At 39.7% G+C, this 14,463-nt stretch overlaps 1 protein-coding gene across 3 annotated transcripts; it reads left to right on the forward strand.

The window, feature by feature from the left end:
• The first annotated feature begins 2,356 nt into the window (after positions 1-2,356).
• LOC144359995 (uncharacterized) lies at positions 2,357-11,024 on the forward strand. 3 transcript variants are annotated; one of them, XM_085506539.1, is made up of 6 exons: positions 2,357-2,487; positions 3,001-3,162; positions 7,891-8,221; positions 8,437-8,661; positions 9,932-10,356; positions 10,661-11,024. In XM_085506539.1, the coding sequence occupies exons 3-6, from the start codon at positions 7,951-7,953 to the stop codon at positions 10,841-10,843; spliced, it is 1,104 nt and encodes a 367-aa protein (XP_085362665.1). In that variant the 5' UTR covers positions 2,357-2,487; positions 3,001-3,162; positions 7,891-7,950; the 3' UTR covers positions 10,844-11,024. The 3 variants fall into 3 exon arrangements, with proteins under 3 accessions (XP_085362665.1, XP_085362664.1, XP_085362666.1); XM_085506538.1 differs by lacking the exon at positions 3,001-3,162; XM_085506540.1 differs by lacking the exons at positions 3,001-3,162; positions 10,661-11,024 and having other exon boundaries at positions 9,932-10,622.
• Positions 11,025-14,463: the final 3,439 nt, after the last annotated feature.

Consider the following 14,463-nt stretch of genomic DNA (forward strand, 5'->3'; position numbering starts at 1 on the left):
TGACGTTCATCACGAATATTTAAAAGGGTGGTGGTCGACACCCAGCGCGTGTTCGAATTTCATGTATTTCATGTAAACAAAAAATGTATTTTAGTACACACGTTGTGTGTGTCGCTCTGAGTCCCATTTCGAACACGACGCAGTGCGACGACCGCCGCCCTTTAAATCAAGTTCTCAAATAAAGACCTTGTCTACGTATTTTGCCAGAGTATGTTTCGAAGTGCAGCGGGTGATAGTTTGGTGTGTTATAATAGGCTTCTGGAAAACTCTGAGACTAGAAAAAATATCGTCATTGACTGGAAGTATATATTATGATAAGTTTGGCACGGTCCCTGCAATTTAACGATATAAACTTCGGCATTTATTCGACATTTGATGAACCCAAAACGACCTTTATATAGGCCACTCCATGTTAGAGCTAGTACAAAGTGGTAATTATTCCGGTGTCAGTAACTGTCAGTGTCTGGACTAATATATTACATCTAATGCCCCCAATTATATATATCATGGCAATACGTTACTTAGCAACACATGACTTAAAGATTCAAACTTATAAAACTAAACAGTCAACTTTTTGTAATTTGTCAGTTTAACCGTTGATACAAGCGTCCTCTGCCGGTGTAACGTTTTATCGAAACGTTGTTTTTAACGTGCGTTGTTTTAAACTTGTTTTCCCATTACACGTTTCGCACATACATTGTATGGCGTTCAGACTAACGTTGTCGATGACAGGGTCGTCAGATCAATACATCTTCGTATAATATCACGCCCTATAGTGTAAACGTCTTTGTGACGTAAATGGACCGCCTCTAAATTATTTTGATAATTTTCCCATATTGTAAATAACGATCGTCTACACATTTGTTTGACATTGTTTACACACTTCTATGTCATTCACGTCACAAAACCGCGTCTGATTATCACTAGAGGGCGCGAATCCGTCACCGGAATGGTGTATATAGTCACACTGTACGAAATTAAAACAAAACAAAACAGTGCTTATTTTGTCACGAAACGTATTGTTTACCTATTTAGATACCACTGATAAATGGCAGTTGAAAAACTGTTCAACTTAGCCGAGTCACTGTAACAGTAGTACGTGTTTCATTTATTAAAAGTAGGGAATACTGGTCGAGTAGTGTATAGCTTAATGGTTAGGGTGTCCGCCCAACACCAGGGAGATTGGGCGTGGTCGGCTGCCCACTCAGCAGTGAACAGAGTGAACAGAGAACATACCGCCCACTTCTACGGTGTACGTCCTGTCGAAAGTAACATAAAGTTGCCGCTCCGTTGTACAGTATACATAGACAATCGTAGCTTCATCGTCGCAACGAGTAGCGTGAGATGACTGGAACTATCGACATCGGTGTGTTTTTCAGCATCATCGTGAAAAAAACATCGATGTGAATACAATTTGTTTCACAAACTTTGGTTGCGACTCCGCGGTGGAAATATATTGTCAGGGGTGTAAATATTTTAACCGCGGTGAGAATAGTTTTCTGCATAATGTCGAATTTCCGACATTTTCACTTTAATTTACACCTCGTTGGAAATATTCTCACTGCGGAGAAAATTATTTTCACCGCTGTTTAAACATTCTCACCTCATTGGAAATATTCTCACCGCGGTTTAAATATTCCACCGAGGTGTAAATTAAAGTGAAAATTTTTGGAAATTCGAAATGAAGCCGAAAAATACAGATGAAAATAAGAGAAATTCGAAAAACAGTGAATGGCCCTAACAAGCCACCGTAGTTCACATCTTTAAATCTATCAAAACACTTTCGGTGTTGTCAAAACAAACAAGTTTATTTTATACCTAAAGTGCTAACTCCGTGACACCCTAATTGTGTTTGGCATGATAGCGATTCATCGACCCTTAATGCGGTATTATTATCGCATTCCCACTAGTGGTTTCCACTGCCACCGTGATTGTAATACGATGCACTATAACCGCCCGCTCCCAGCGGTAGATAAGTGAGATTATTGTAATACTAAGTATAAGCTTAGTCGACCGTTAAAAACCGTACCGATATCCGAGTCTGCTTATAATCTGGTGTGGCTAAAGTCTCTGGTCGCTGGTACGTACGTACGGTGTGTATTCTTTTCTACGTGATTGTACATGTGGCCATGCACCGGCGGCCGTACATTTAAACAACCGAATCGCCTGCTTTCACTTGATATGCCCCAAACGCAGCAATAACCTGGTGACTGGGGACCGTGACTTTGAAAAATAAACAGAAGAATAAATAAATAAATGAAAAATAATAAAATAAACAAATAGACTTGCGTGCTAACAGGTGTTTTGTTTTCAGTCGTCTTATTAAAAGTCTGAGATTGCATCCACGCATGCGCATGTACACACAGTACGACAGCGGCTGCCTTAACGACCCGACCTCGAATACTTGTTGTTTTTTGACAAGTTGTGGGTTTCACTATAAGAAGACTACGTCGTCACGACCACATCGGCAGTAACAACTCTACTCAGGTATGGCTAGCAAAAGACATGGTGTATTTGTTGAAATAATAATCATGTATTTGGCCGATCAGGCAAAGTCGATCTAAAAAGACGGTTCAATCAATACATTGTTACGACACAGACGGTGCAGTTTGTATTGTAATTGCGTTTCCTCTATTGACTGGGTATTAGTATTCATGTTGACTGACCGTAAGATATATGTGCATTTGAAGTGTGTGTGTGTGTGTGGGGGGGGGGGGGTAGTTGGGTGCCACGAAAAATAATCGAATCTGCAAAAATCCACGGCGGCTTACAAAACACCGCTGACGGCCGGGGGAACGTCACGGCGCTAGACATGTTGGTGCGGTTATAATCTCGTTACATTGTGTTCATTTTACGTAGCTGCACACAGCTCATGAATACATGAAAAGTAAATGCTTGGGTAACCCATTAAACGCATTATCGTTACGCTGTTCACGTACACACATTATTTAAATGACCAAGAATTCCTTTTTTTTATTGTACGACTTGTTTCGTTCTCAGACTCCAAGAGTCCAATACCGTGAACTAACTACGAACTGTGTACACGATATGTATTCTTTAATATTCTGTGCAGTACTGACTGTTCCATTTAAAGCTGTTCAACACAAACTCGTCTTTTGACCTCAATACAATTGAAAACAGTGCGCCGAGTACAGCTCAATGGTGAGTACAAAGCTGTGAAATGCTTGTCACATCAACAGTGAAACGAGCATGATCTATGTCAGCACATGTTGACGTAGAACGCGTTGAAGGTCTCATTCTTTAAAATGAACACGTCAAAATAGAACGCTTGTCTTGAAATTCCGCAATGCCGTCATCTCTCTCGTCGTGACGTCATTTACATGATGACGGTTCCCGTATAAAATACCGACTCACAGACGTAAGAGGCCTTTTGAAGTATTTGCTTTATTCCGTTGTTGGATATAAACGCGTGTAAACAAAAACCATAAGTTAAGCCTATAATGACAGTTTCATACCACGATATCGTTCATAATAAAATTAATATTAATCTTCCGTCTTAAACTTGATAACCCATTGTCACAGTTCTTATTAAATAATACTTACAAAACTGGACCTAAAACAAATTCAATGTGTCTTAATTTGCTATGTTCGGTCATAAATTGTCTTTATAAATATAACAATAAAAGTCGTATCTACAATATACGGGGTCGTTAACTCCTAACACGAGCGAACAAATTAGAAACATTTGCTCAAACGATCTTAATAAAGAAGAATCGTCAATTTAACGCTGGATTGCTAACTGCGGTGGATGTAATGTACCATCCTAAATAGATGAAACCAATTGGCACAACCTTTCACCATAGTCATTAACGTCCATCGTGTTGCTTGGAAACGGGTAATGTATTGGTTTCAAAGTTGTCTCAATCGATTCGCGGTAACCGCGCAACATCACGTCAGCCGTACGTGTCAAGTTCATGTATATAACACTGTAGCAATGATCAGTATGCGCATGCGTAGTGTGAAGACGTTATCAGTACTGTACATTTGGGTTACGAGTACTTCCTATACTGTAAAATATTTTATTTTAGCTGGAATTAATTTTCACTGAAAAGGCTTTTTGGGTGTTTTGTATGGAAATTATTTTCAATGATTTTTGACCAGTTGAATGTAAAATATAGGAAAATGGTATACTCGCTGGATTTTATTTTCAATGAATCATTCCTTTAGCGAAAATAGTCAAAATTAGTGGCAATTATGGCAATTTTTTCTACGAGTACAACTATAGATGCCCAGACCGAGGTTGTGTTAAGTGATCATGGTGACGACGTAAATGGGCAACATTTTGATGAGAACAAATCGGTGAGCAGCGTTTTGTGAGTCAACGCAATTTTGCTCACCAAATCAGATACGGATTTCTTGTTGTAAACGGTGTGCTAACTTTTCTTTTGTAACAGATTAGGATTGACAATCATGATTTAAATTGAGAGGGAATCTTTTCCTATACACGTATACACAAGACTTCATGTTTGCACTTTATTCCTTCATTTAATGTGTACATACATACAACGTTTTAAATAACTCACTGAATTGTCTTGTATATACCATGTACGATGTGTGGGATTACTTATCGGTTTCAGGTAAAATGTTGGTGCCGGGCTTGTTCTACACCCCACGGTTTGTTTATTTATAAATATTTATTTATTTATTTATTTATTTATTCTAACTACACAACACAAGAAACGCGACAACGGAAAAAAATGGTTTCGAAACAGCGAACAATGTCGTCATATGTAGGTAGTGCTTTAGTAGCACACAAGTACATGCGTAGATTGTTTACCAGTTGCAAATCAGTAACCAAGCAACACGGTCACGTGATCGCTACAGGTGCATCCCCTCTGCATTTCTCGGCAGTTCGACAGAGTGTAAACAACGGCATCGATTGATTTTCTGGCTTCTAATAAAGTTTCACTCACATGTCGTATTCCTTGTTGTATCTGATTACTTATGGTGATCGAACGTTTTCGTCGACGGTGGCAGCGAACGGGATCAGCGACCAAGTATAATAGCTTCAATGATTACTGCTAAATCAACGAATATCTTTGCAGTTTAAGGTTACAAAGGCATTGTTGCATTCATACGGCAACCCTGAGTTCGTCCGTTTCGGTCAGCCTGGGGAAGGGCATGCTCAATCCTAAATACGTACTTCATCGTCAAATACTGTAAATTATGGTCGATTCTCGTACGTCATTAAAGCGCGGTGGTCGTCGCGCAGCGCGTGTTCAAATTTCATGTAAATAAACAATGTATTTTACACGCGTTGTATACGTAGCTATGAGTCCCACATCGAACAGGACGCGTCGCGACGACTGCCGCCCCTTAGTAAGCAACCAGTTTAAGAAGAGATAGGAAAGTATCGCTGCCATTGAAACCACAACTGTCTCTGCCTGCTAATTGAGACATATTTTCGTCTACGAATATCGCATCCTAAATGAATCTCACAACAGTCGAATATAAAGATGTCTCGACGTGTGTGCGACCTTAAAGCGCGGTGGTCGTCGCGCAGCGCGTGTTCGAATTTCATGTAAATAAACAATGTATTTTACACGCGTTGTATACGTCGCTATGAGTCCCATATCGAACAGGACGCGGCGCGACGACCACCGCCCAATAACACTATTTGTTTGACAAAAACACATACAATGATACTTGAAAATTCAATGAAAATTTTGTCGCGATTACCGCCCAATCAACAATGAAATCACGAGCCTTTACCCCTTTTACATCTCCGAGGCTCTTGACACTAACATGAACAAGTCTACTTATTTTGAAAAGGTCCAATTACGGAAATCCCGAACTATTTTAGAAAATACATCCGTCTGTAGATTCACGTATTTCTCATGATCTAGTCTAAATGGGTATTTCATACAGGCAGAACAAAGCATTGAACAAAATAAAGAAAAATGAACTCCAAAATTCGGAAAATGTATGCAAAATCTATCCATTCAACTGAAAAAGTACATTGCCGAATGTTTTACATCTACATCTGCTCATTGACCTAGTTCCAAACACTTAAAAAATATGTGTATGTTCGGCTAACCTTGACCAAGAACCGACGAAAATTACATACTAGTAATTTTACCCATATTATCATTTTAGACTCCAAAATCTACGTGGTATAGAAACAAAGGTGTACGATGAACCACTTTAACTGTCTCAAAAATTTTAATATGCAAATACAATAAGGTGTAGTACCTGTCAGCCTTGAGTGCCAACTTCCTACATAATAAGTTTGGTTGACGTCACGGTCAGTAAGGGCATACGGTCATAAAAGCCTGAGCCTTGCACCAACTCAGCCTCACGTGTGAGGTATTACCTATTAAAGGCAACGTTTACGTTTATTTAAATATGTATATATGTGTCCTGGGCAAGATTTTAAACTACATCCGGTTGTGGAGTCTATGGACGTGGAAGAATGAGGTTACCCTTTGCCACAACTACCTCCAGGTCACCCTTGGGCAAGGTGTAGCACCTGTGAGCTTTGGGTGCCAACTTCCCACATAACAAGTTTGGTTGACGTCAGTAGGAGCATACGGTCGTAAAACTCCTGCACAAACAGATCCGCACAGGTGGACACATTTTCATGTAAATATGTATATATTAGTTTCAGTTGTACTTAGCATTTGGCAGGGGGGATCGTAACCTCTTAAGGTGAGAACCAGTGTGACTGGCCTGCCAACGGGGTGCTAAGGATTTCATTGGAAAAGTTATCAGTTACATCCGTTAATGTAATTTCGTTTTACATACCCGTAAATCAAAAATCACAATAAAACTGCACAGTTTTTTGAAGCCAAGATACACATTCTAATTGTGGTGTGAAACCTATAGTTTGTATGGTAATGTAATAAGTTGTACAATTGTGCCGTTTATTGTGCGACAAGTTTTGTTCATATTAGGCCCGTAATTATTTTGGAGAACTAGTCTCCATGTAGCCCAACATGGTCTGGAATAGTTGTTACGCCTTTAACAAAAATGAATTTATATCAGAGAAGGCACGATATCTATGGCCAACCATGTTTAGAAAGCCTCCCTTGATTTCAGGGTATTTCTTAATTATTTCTCGTGGAAATCTGTTAAATGGTTAAATGATGCGTACGCACGCAGCTGGAGGTGAAATGACAGAAATACAAATATGTGACAATGATAAAATAATATATATTTGTTGAATGATGTTGTATTATGTAAAATTTCATAAACCTCTTCTACGAGTCGCTCCATTTAGCGGCGGAACGCATTCAAGACGCAAAATGACGTAGATGAAACAAGAAAAAATGTCGTCACGGTTCAAATGGGAAACTATGTTTGACTACCGTAACCGTTCTTTATTTAGAATACAGTAAATGTCGTTAACATATTATAGTTTTAATTAATATGCAAGTACGTCATTCCTTAATAATATCCATGTACGTAACATGGGCGCGTCGTCCCCTGAGGGCGCAACACAACGATAAAGACTTTCTAATTTCGACATTGTGATATTCTTTCGTTTTTTTTGGACAAAACAATTGATATCGAGAATGCTTCATAACGAAATGTATTACCTATGCACCCATAAATAATTTTCATAATTACCGATTACACAAGATTACAGAAAAAGATAATTTTCTATATTCTCTATATTTTTACCTTTTATTTGTCTTGAATTATGACTGAAAGAAGCTGAATGACGGAAATTACAAACTATGTAATGTGTTCAACAACTCATGTATGAAAAATAAATTTAATAAATATGATTTTACTTGGTAAAAATACTGTATTTTTCTGCATAAAAACGAAAGAATTTCACAATGTCGAAAACGGAAAGTCTGTATTGCAGTGCGCAAGTATTGAAAGGTCCATAGGTTCATTTAGTTTTGTGTTGTTCTTTCATAGGCGACCAGTTTGTAACGTAATCATGTGATCAGGTGTTACATCCCCACTGCGCGTGACGTAATGTCCCATCTACGTCACGTCCCCGGGGGTTACTTCCGGGCTAGTAGACCAATGAAATATCTCCCCCCGCTGGATCCGAAGGACATCAGCACAAGAAGAAGCCTCCCTGACTTTTCAGAGATCGAAGGGCGCCAACTGAGGCGGAAGATGGAAGATTATTACGTCAGACGAGTCGAATCACGTGATCACCTACAATACTGTACATTGCTTGATCAGATTGGTAAAACATTAACCCGAGAAAATGTGGATGATATGAAGTTTTTGTCACGAGGTGAGAGTGCGCCATCTACGATGAACTTTGATTATTGTGTAAAAGAAATGCAAGACAGTCGAATGGTTATTTTATTGTAGTGATGCTCTGGAATCGCAGAGGGTAGGGAGGTGTTAATCGGAATGCACCATATTCAGTGACTGAACTATCTAAGCACATATTTTCAAAGACGCCCTCAAGTGACATGTATGTTAATTACGTTTGTTTTCCGATAGATCACGTAAAACCAAGATCAATCCTGTACGAAGTTTTCACAGGTGAACAGATGCTGGCGCTATTGGAGGGACAACATTTACTGGCAGAGAATAGTCTGGTATTTTTACAGATGTTGTCTTATTATATTGGGAGGTTAGACATATACAACATGGTGGTAGAATTCCGTAAACGAAGACAAAGACAATTACTCAGACAAGGTTATGACATTTCCCCTGACTATCAGAGTGAGTATACCCCCCCAACAGCTTTGCGATTGTCATTGGGCAACTATTTGGCCCCCCCCCAAAAGCTTATGTTGCCCTCAAGTCGGAAAATTGAAAAATTGGGTCGGTCGGTCGGATTTTTTTTAAACTCTCGAAAACTAAAGGTATCGTAAATAGCCGAAGTATATGGGAAAAAAACGTGACCGGATATTTCATATTTTTCGGTCGGTCGCTGAGGGCAAGAAAACAATTTTTTTTGGCCTTAGGTCTCAGACCAGGGAAAATAACGACGTGGCTCTTGCTAGCCAATTAAATTATGTCTGTGAGGGCGCACTTCGATATACTGGCTAATTTTTCGACGCAGTTGAAAGACAAAAACCTTCGTCTATTTGTGTGGCATATCCATTTAAAGTATGAGAAATTGAATTGAAAACAGTTAGTGGCCAGAAACGTAAAAATATCAAGTTCAGAATTAACTGGGCACTGTGGAGCATGCCATTTTCCGAAACATTTGTGAGGCTTGATTATGCTAGTGGGTCTTATGAAGCCCTGAATTACACCATGTGAAACCCATTACATAATAGAACACATTGAATGAATCTGCTAGTGAGATGTAGAGAAATACTAGTAACTCCGCCATTTTAAAGTGTCATGATCATCAGACCGCGCTGTGTTAGATATGGCTCCCAGGCGAAGTGGACAGCGCGTGTAAACACATTGTTTGCTTATACATGTATAAAATTCGAGCGCGCCCTCAGTGATGACTGTGGTGTTGTAACATGCATAGAAGGTACTAACTGTCGAAATGTTTGACCACCGGACATCGGCGAACACCAACAAAAAAGATAGTATCGAAAGAAGAGCATGCCTAGACACTTTCTCTGTGATAATATTTTTAGGAGTCCTTAGGAATTGTTGTTGTTATTTTGACCTTTCACACCTAAACAAACCCAGTGCGCATGTGTAATGACCGTAGTTTCATAATGCGCATATATTTTATAGTCACATTAAAAAAATGGCGGGGTTGTATCATACTCCGCTAACTCGTTACTGTAAACAATCGCAAACTATCATCAACATCAAAGATGAGCTAAACAATGTCCTTATCAGGATTAATTTGGGTTGAAACAAAAGGAAATAAGCCAGTTAAGAGGCTTAAGTGGCCACTTGATAGGCGTCGTGGCTCTTTCTGTTAGTACCTTCCATGTAACATGTAAGCATGGGTTTCGATGTGTTAGCCGGCCAAATCATTCATACACTAGTACTATTTCGAACACTGTTTCGTTTTCAGTTAAGTACGAGGATCCCGATAGACTTGAACTCGCCAGGGATGTTGCACGCCTAAGAAAAGACCTGAAACTCTTCCCCAGAAAGAAGTGTCGTCATGACAGCATAAACATGGGAGTAGAAATAGCTATATTACATTCCAAGATGCTGGGCACCTCCGATAAACTCCAAGAGGCTAAGTCAATTCTTTCGTTGGTGCAGGAAGAAAAACGAAATCTGATGAAACTGAAGCGAATGCAGGAGGTTCAAGAGATTGAAAAAGCTGTTGGTTTGGGCGACAGGCCATTCAGACATGATTCGATGACGAAGAAAATAAGGCGTCTGAGAAGAAGTCTCGGTCTGGAGGAGAAACCTCGGAGACGATACCCAAGAGGGTCGGACGTCATGTTCAGCTTACCAGACGTTTACGACAGCAGATTATCAAGAATTGTCAGTATACAAAAAGATTAGTTTTATCATTACATTGACGTCGATCATGCGATGGAATCACATTCCTTAGGGTTCAACAGAACAGTTGGAGAATCCCGACACTAATATTTCCATATAGAGGCCAGTTTTTGTTATTTCTTGCCGGTAGAGGGCAGTATTAGTAACCTTTACTACATAGATCGACAATAGTATTTATTTCAAAGTACGAGCTATTATAAATCATGTTATACTAAAATTAGTGTATGAAAATACTAGCATATATTTTATATTTGCGATAAATGTATAAAACATTTGTTTATTGCAGGATAGCTGCTTGGCTGGTTCCCGCCTCAAGTGTCATGGCGTACCAAGCCAAGCCGTACCGGTAACTAGTAATACGCCGTGTTATGGTGTAAACAAATTGTTGACAGCAGAATTTTTTTTTACTTGTGCAAAAGGTGTGAGAGAAAATCCAGTTTTTCACATACTCTGTCCTTTTAGTTTGTAGAGTGGAGAAACTGTATTTTTTTGCCTAGTGAGATCTTATGTCACTGAACCTGTGATTTGCATCCTGCTATGCGCGCTTGTTGATTTTTTTGTGGTGTATGTAGGCTTAGTTTTTTTCTCTGCCTATTTTGTAGGGTGATTGTGCGAAGCATACCTTAGATATTATATTGTTGACCTGTAAACACGTAGTGTTGCACAGTGTTTTTTTTCATTCAAGTTTTATTGTCCCCTACGCTGATTTGTGAGTTTTTTCACTGGTGACTATATTACTGTGAGTTTGAGTCTGGAAGTGTATTGTGATTATTTGAGCTTATTGCCTGGTGGGGGTTTCTCGATACTAGGGATACACACACCACTATAATATGGCTACTGGAGGTAAAGAACCAGGAGGCCTTGGTCTAAAGGATGTTGACGATAAGGCTAATGGATGGGACACCCCCATGAATGTTAAGCCACTTGGTATGTATAGCAGACTGAGGGAGTTCCTCCATAGTAAAGAAAGAGAACAAGAGAAAGCGAAGATGGAGGATGATAAGCGTAGCCTTCTAGACTTGGTGAATAATAAGTTGGACCAGGAGGAATATGAGATTAAACAGGAGGAATATAGGAGAAAAGCACGTGAAGCACTAGACAAGGAAGAGAATATTCAACGTGAAGAAGATGAAGCCCAGGAATTTGAAAGAGTCTTGTGTCTAGAAAGGGAGAGACGAAGTGAAGAGCGCCGCCAAAGGGAAAAGAGACGGGAATATGATCGGCATTCATCTACCCCAGGATACTGGGATAGTGATCGTGGTAGAGATGACCACTTGCGTAGAGTGGCGAACCATCAGAGTTATGCCAAGCCACCAGTGGCTAGTTTCTCTGGAGAAGGCTGCAAGGGAGATGTGTCCTACAGAGCTTGGAAAGCACAAATTGAAGGCCTTAAGACTGACCCGACTTTGTCAGCTAGCTCTCTAACAGCTGCTGTACGTCGAAGTTTGAAAGGGGAGGCAGGTGAATACGTTATTAATTTGGGACCCCATGCAACAATTGATGAAATATTTAAGGCATTGGACTACCCCTATGGAGAGGTAGGTGATGGTTACTCATTGATGCAAAGTTTCAATAGGAACTGTGACCAGAAAGAATCGGAAGATGTTAAACGGTTTGGTATGAGACTGCAGCTGAAATTGAATGATGTTAAAGAACGAGGAGGAATAGCAGAGGCTGATATGGACCATACACTCAAGACTGCGTTCGATTCTAACGCGGGTCATGACCCGAGTAGGTAGGACCTACATCAGGCTTCGTTATTGCTCATGCGCAGCATCGTAACCCGGGAGATTACAAACGAACGGCAAAATCTGCACTCTCGGATATATACAATATGGCCGACAACTTCCAAGAATTTGTCACTTTTCAGCAGTTTTTTGAACAAATTACAGAAGAGACTGAAGATGGTTTTATTTTTGATATTTTATCTAATTTCATGTCAATCGCTGCGTTAATTACGCTATTTTTGCGTAGGAAATATGTTCCTAGAATCCGGGATTTCGCTGAAGTAATCGTACCGGAGTACTCATTATGTGATTTTTGTTTTCACTTTCGAACCAGCCGTGTTTAATTATATTTTAGAGCGGATTGGATATTTACTTATATCAGAACATGCCGGTGGCAGACAGCAGGTTTCCCCAGAGAAGCAGCTAATGATTTGTATTTGGTACTTAGTAAACCAAGAGTCAATGAGAGAAGTAAGCAATACCTTCGACATTTCGAAGTCAACAGTGCATGGTATTGTGCGAAATATTGCCAACATTTTCAACACGAGACATTGCGCATTTACTTCGGATCAAAATTTTGGCATCAACGACCTTGAATTGTTGCCAAACGAGTTCAAGATGTAATGTTGGTCGTTGACAACTATCATTTTAGTTGCTGCCTTTGATCAGTTTTAACTAAACTGTGCGTACTTTCAACTCAAGTTCAAATCATGCACATACAGTTTGCTGAACAAGACTAATATTAGTATAGTAATTGTAATTTGCCTATAAAATATAAATGAATTGACCAATAATACGCGAAATTATATAGTCTGCACAATTGTTGGTGCACAAATTTACAACAGTTGACAAATATTCATAATCAAACTTAATTCCAACACATTCATATTAAGTATAATAATATAACTCTTGATAAATACAAAACATAATCAAAAACTTCGCCATACTCACTTTTGTTTAGCAGACATTTTGTAGAGTTACAACTCGAGCAACCTTGGTACATTAGCTGGAGAAGCCCGAGTAGAGTTTAAAGGTCAAATGACATCATTTGACGTCATTCGCGTCGCAACCCCGGTCGTTCGAGTGCAACCCTCGCTAAGCGCGTAGGGACCCGCGTTACAATCGAACTCAGCCTCAGTCTAGAGGCCGGTAACTAGTAATGAATCCGGCATTCTGATTGGTCCGTCACTTTCTTGTTGCTTGTTCTATTTCCCTTGGTTACCTGACGGCAGCGCTTACGCTCGTGGCCGTTCAGGGGTTTCCGTTTACTTTCGAAAGTTGGGTGAATAAAAAACTGTTTCTTTTGTTATAAATTTTCACAGAAACAGCGAGGAATGTCAGAAACATCTCAAATGTGTAAATCTAAGCAGGCAGTATGTTTGAGCATGGCTTTATTGTAGTATTATAGACATGTTTACGCAGAACGGAACTTGGAATGTTTTCAAATTACGTCACTCAGTCACGTGCCTTCCGGCCGGAAAACCGGCCCAAATGGAACAATATGGCGATTACTAGTTACCTGCGTCCTACCTACCATTCGCAAAGGACGCCGGGAACCAGCGAAGATAGCTGCGCCCAGTCTCACTACCGTACTGAGACAGTAGAATTATAAGATTTTTCCCTCCCGATTCTTACTGTGCTTTTTATAATGTCAACAGAAATGTTTACGATCGGCTTAATGCTAATAATGGAATAAATAAATCAATGCAATATAATTGGCTAATGTATCAAGTTATATTCACAATTGTGTAGAGATAAATAAATAGTTGGATTCTAGTCGGGAGGAATCGGGACTGGTCGGAGCTGGTCGGGGTTGCGGCCAACAGCCCTGTTCGCAGACTGACAATGAAACTGATAATGTGCTATGTGTCGTTATTGGAATCAACATGTGTTTATTTTTTTCCGAGAGAGCGGCCTAAAACATAGAATGGTGGAAGAACACGTACTCTCAGGTACTATACACCACACTTATCTACTCTAGCGTTTATGCTGGTACATTTTGCTATTTAATCACAAGTTTTTCAGCACCTATATTACGTCGCCGATCGATGTCAATGAGTGACCATCACTTCGGCAACTCGCTGATACAACCAGCCGTGTAAACACGTGATTCGTATCTATATTACCGGGGACTGAAATTTGCTGGCGATCAACCACCTTAAATATAAACGAGACACAAGAATGGTTACCATAACCATCCTAAATAGAGTTCACATATGAATGATAGGTCACGTGACCCAATGGCGTAGACACTGGTAAAATTCATATGCAGTTTTGTAGATTAATGTTAGCACATCGCGGCGTGTTCGATATGAGTCAGAAACATATACAACGCGTGTAAAATGCGTTGATCAAGTTGTGT

Source organism: Saccoglossus kowalevskii, chromosome 12 (genome assembly GCF_978046115.1).
Source record: "Saccoglossus kowalevskii chromosome 12, keSacKowa6.1, whole genome shotgun sequence".
Classification (NCBI taxonomy): Eukaryota; Metazoa; Hemichordata; class Enteropneusta; family Harrimaniidae; genus Saccoglossus; species Saccoglossus kowalevskii.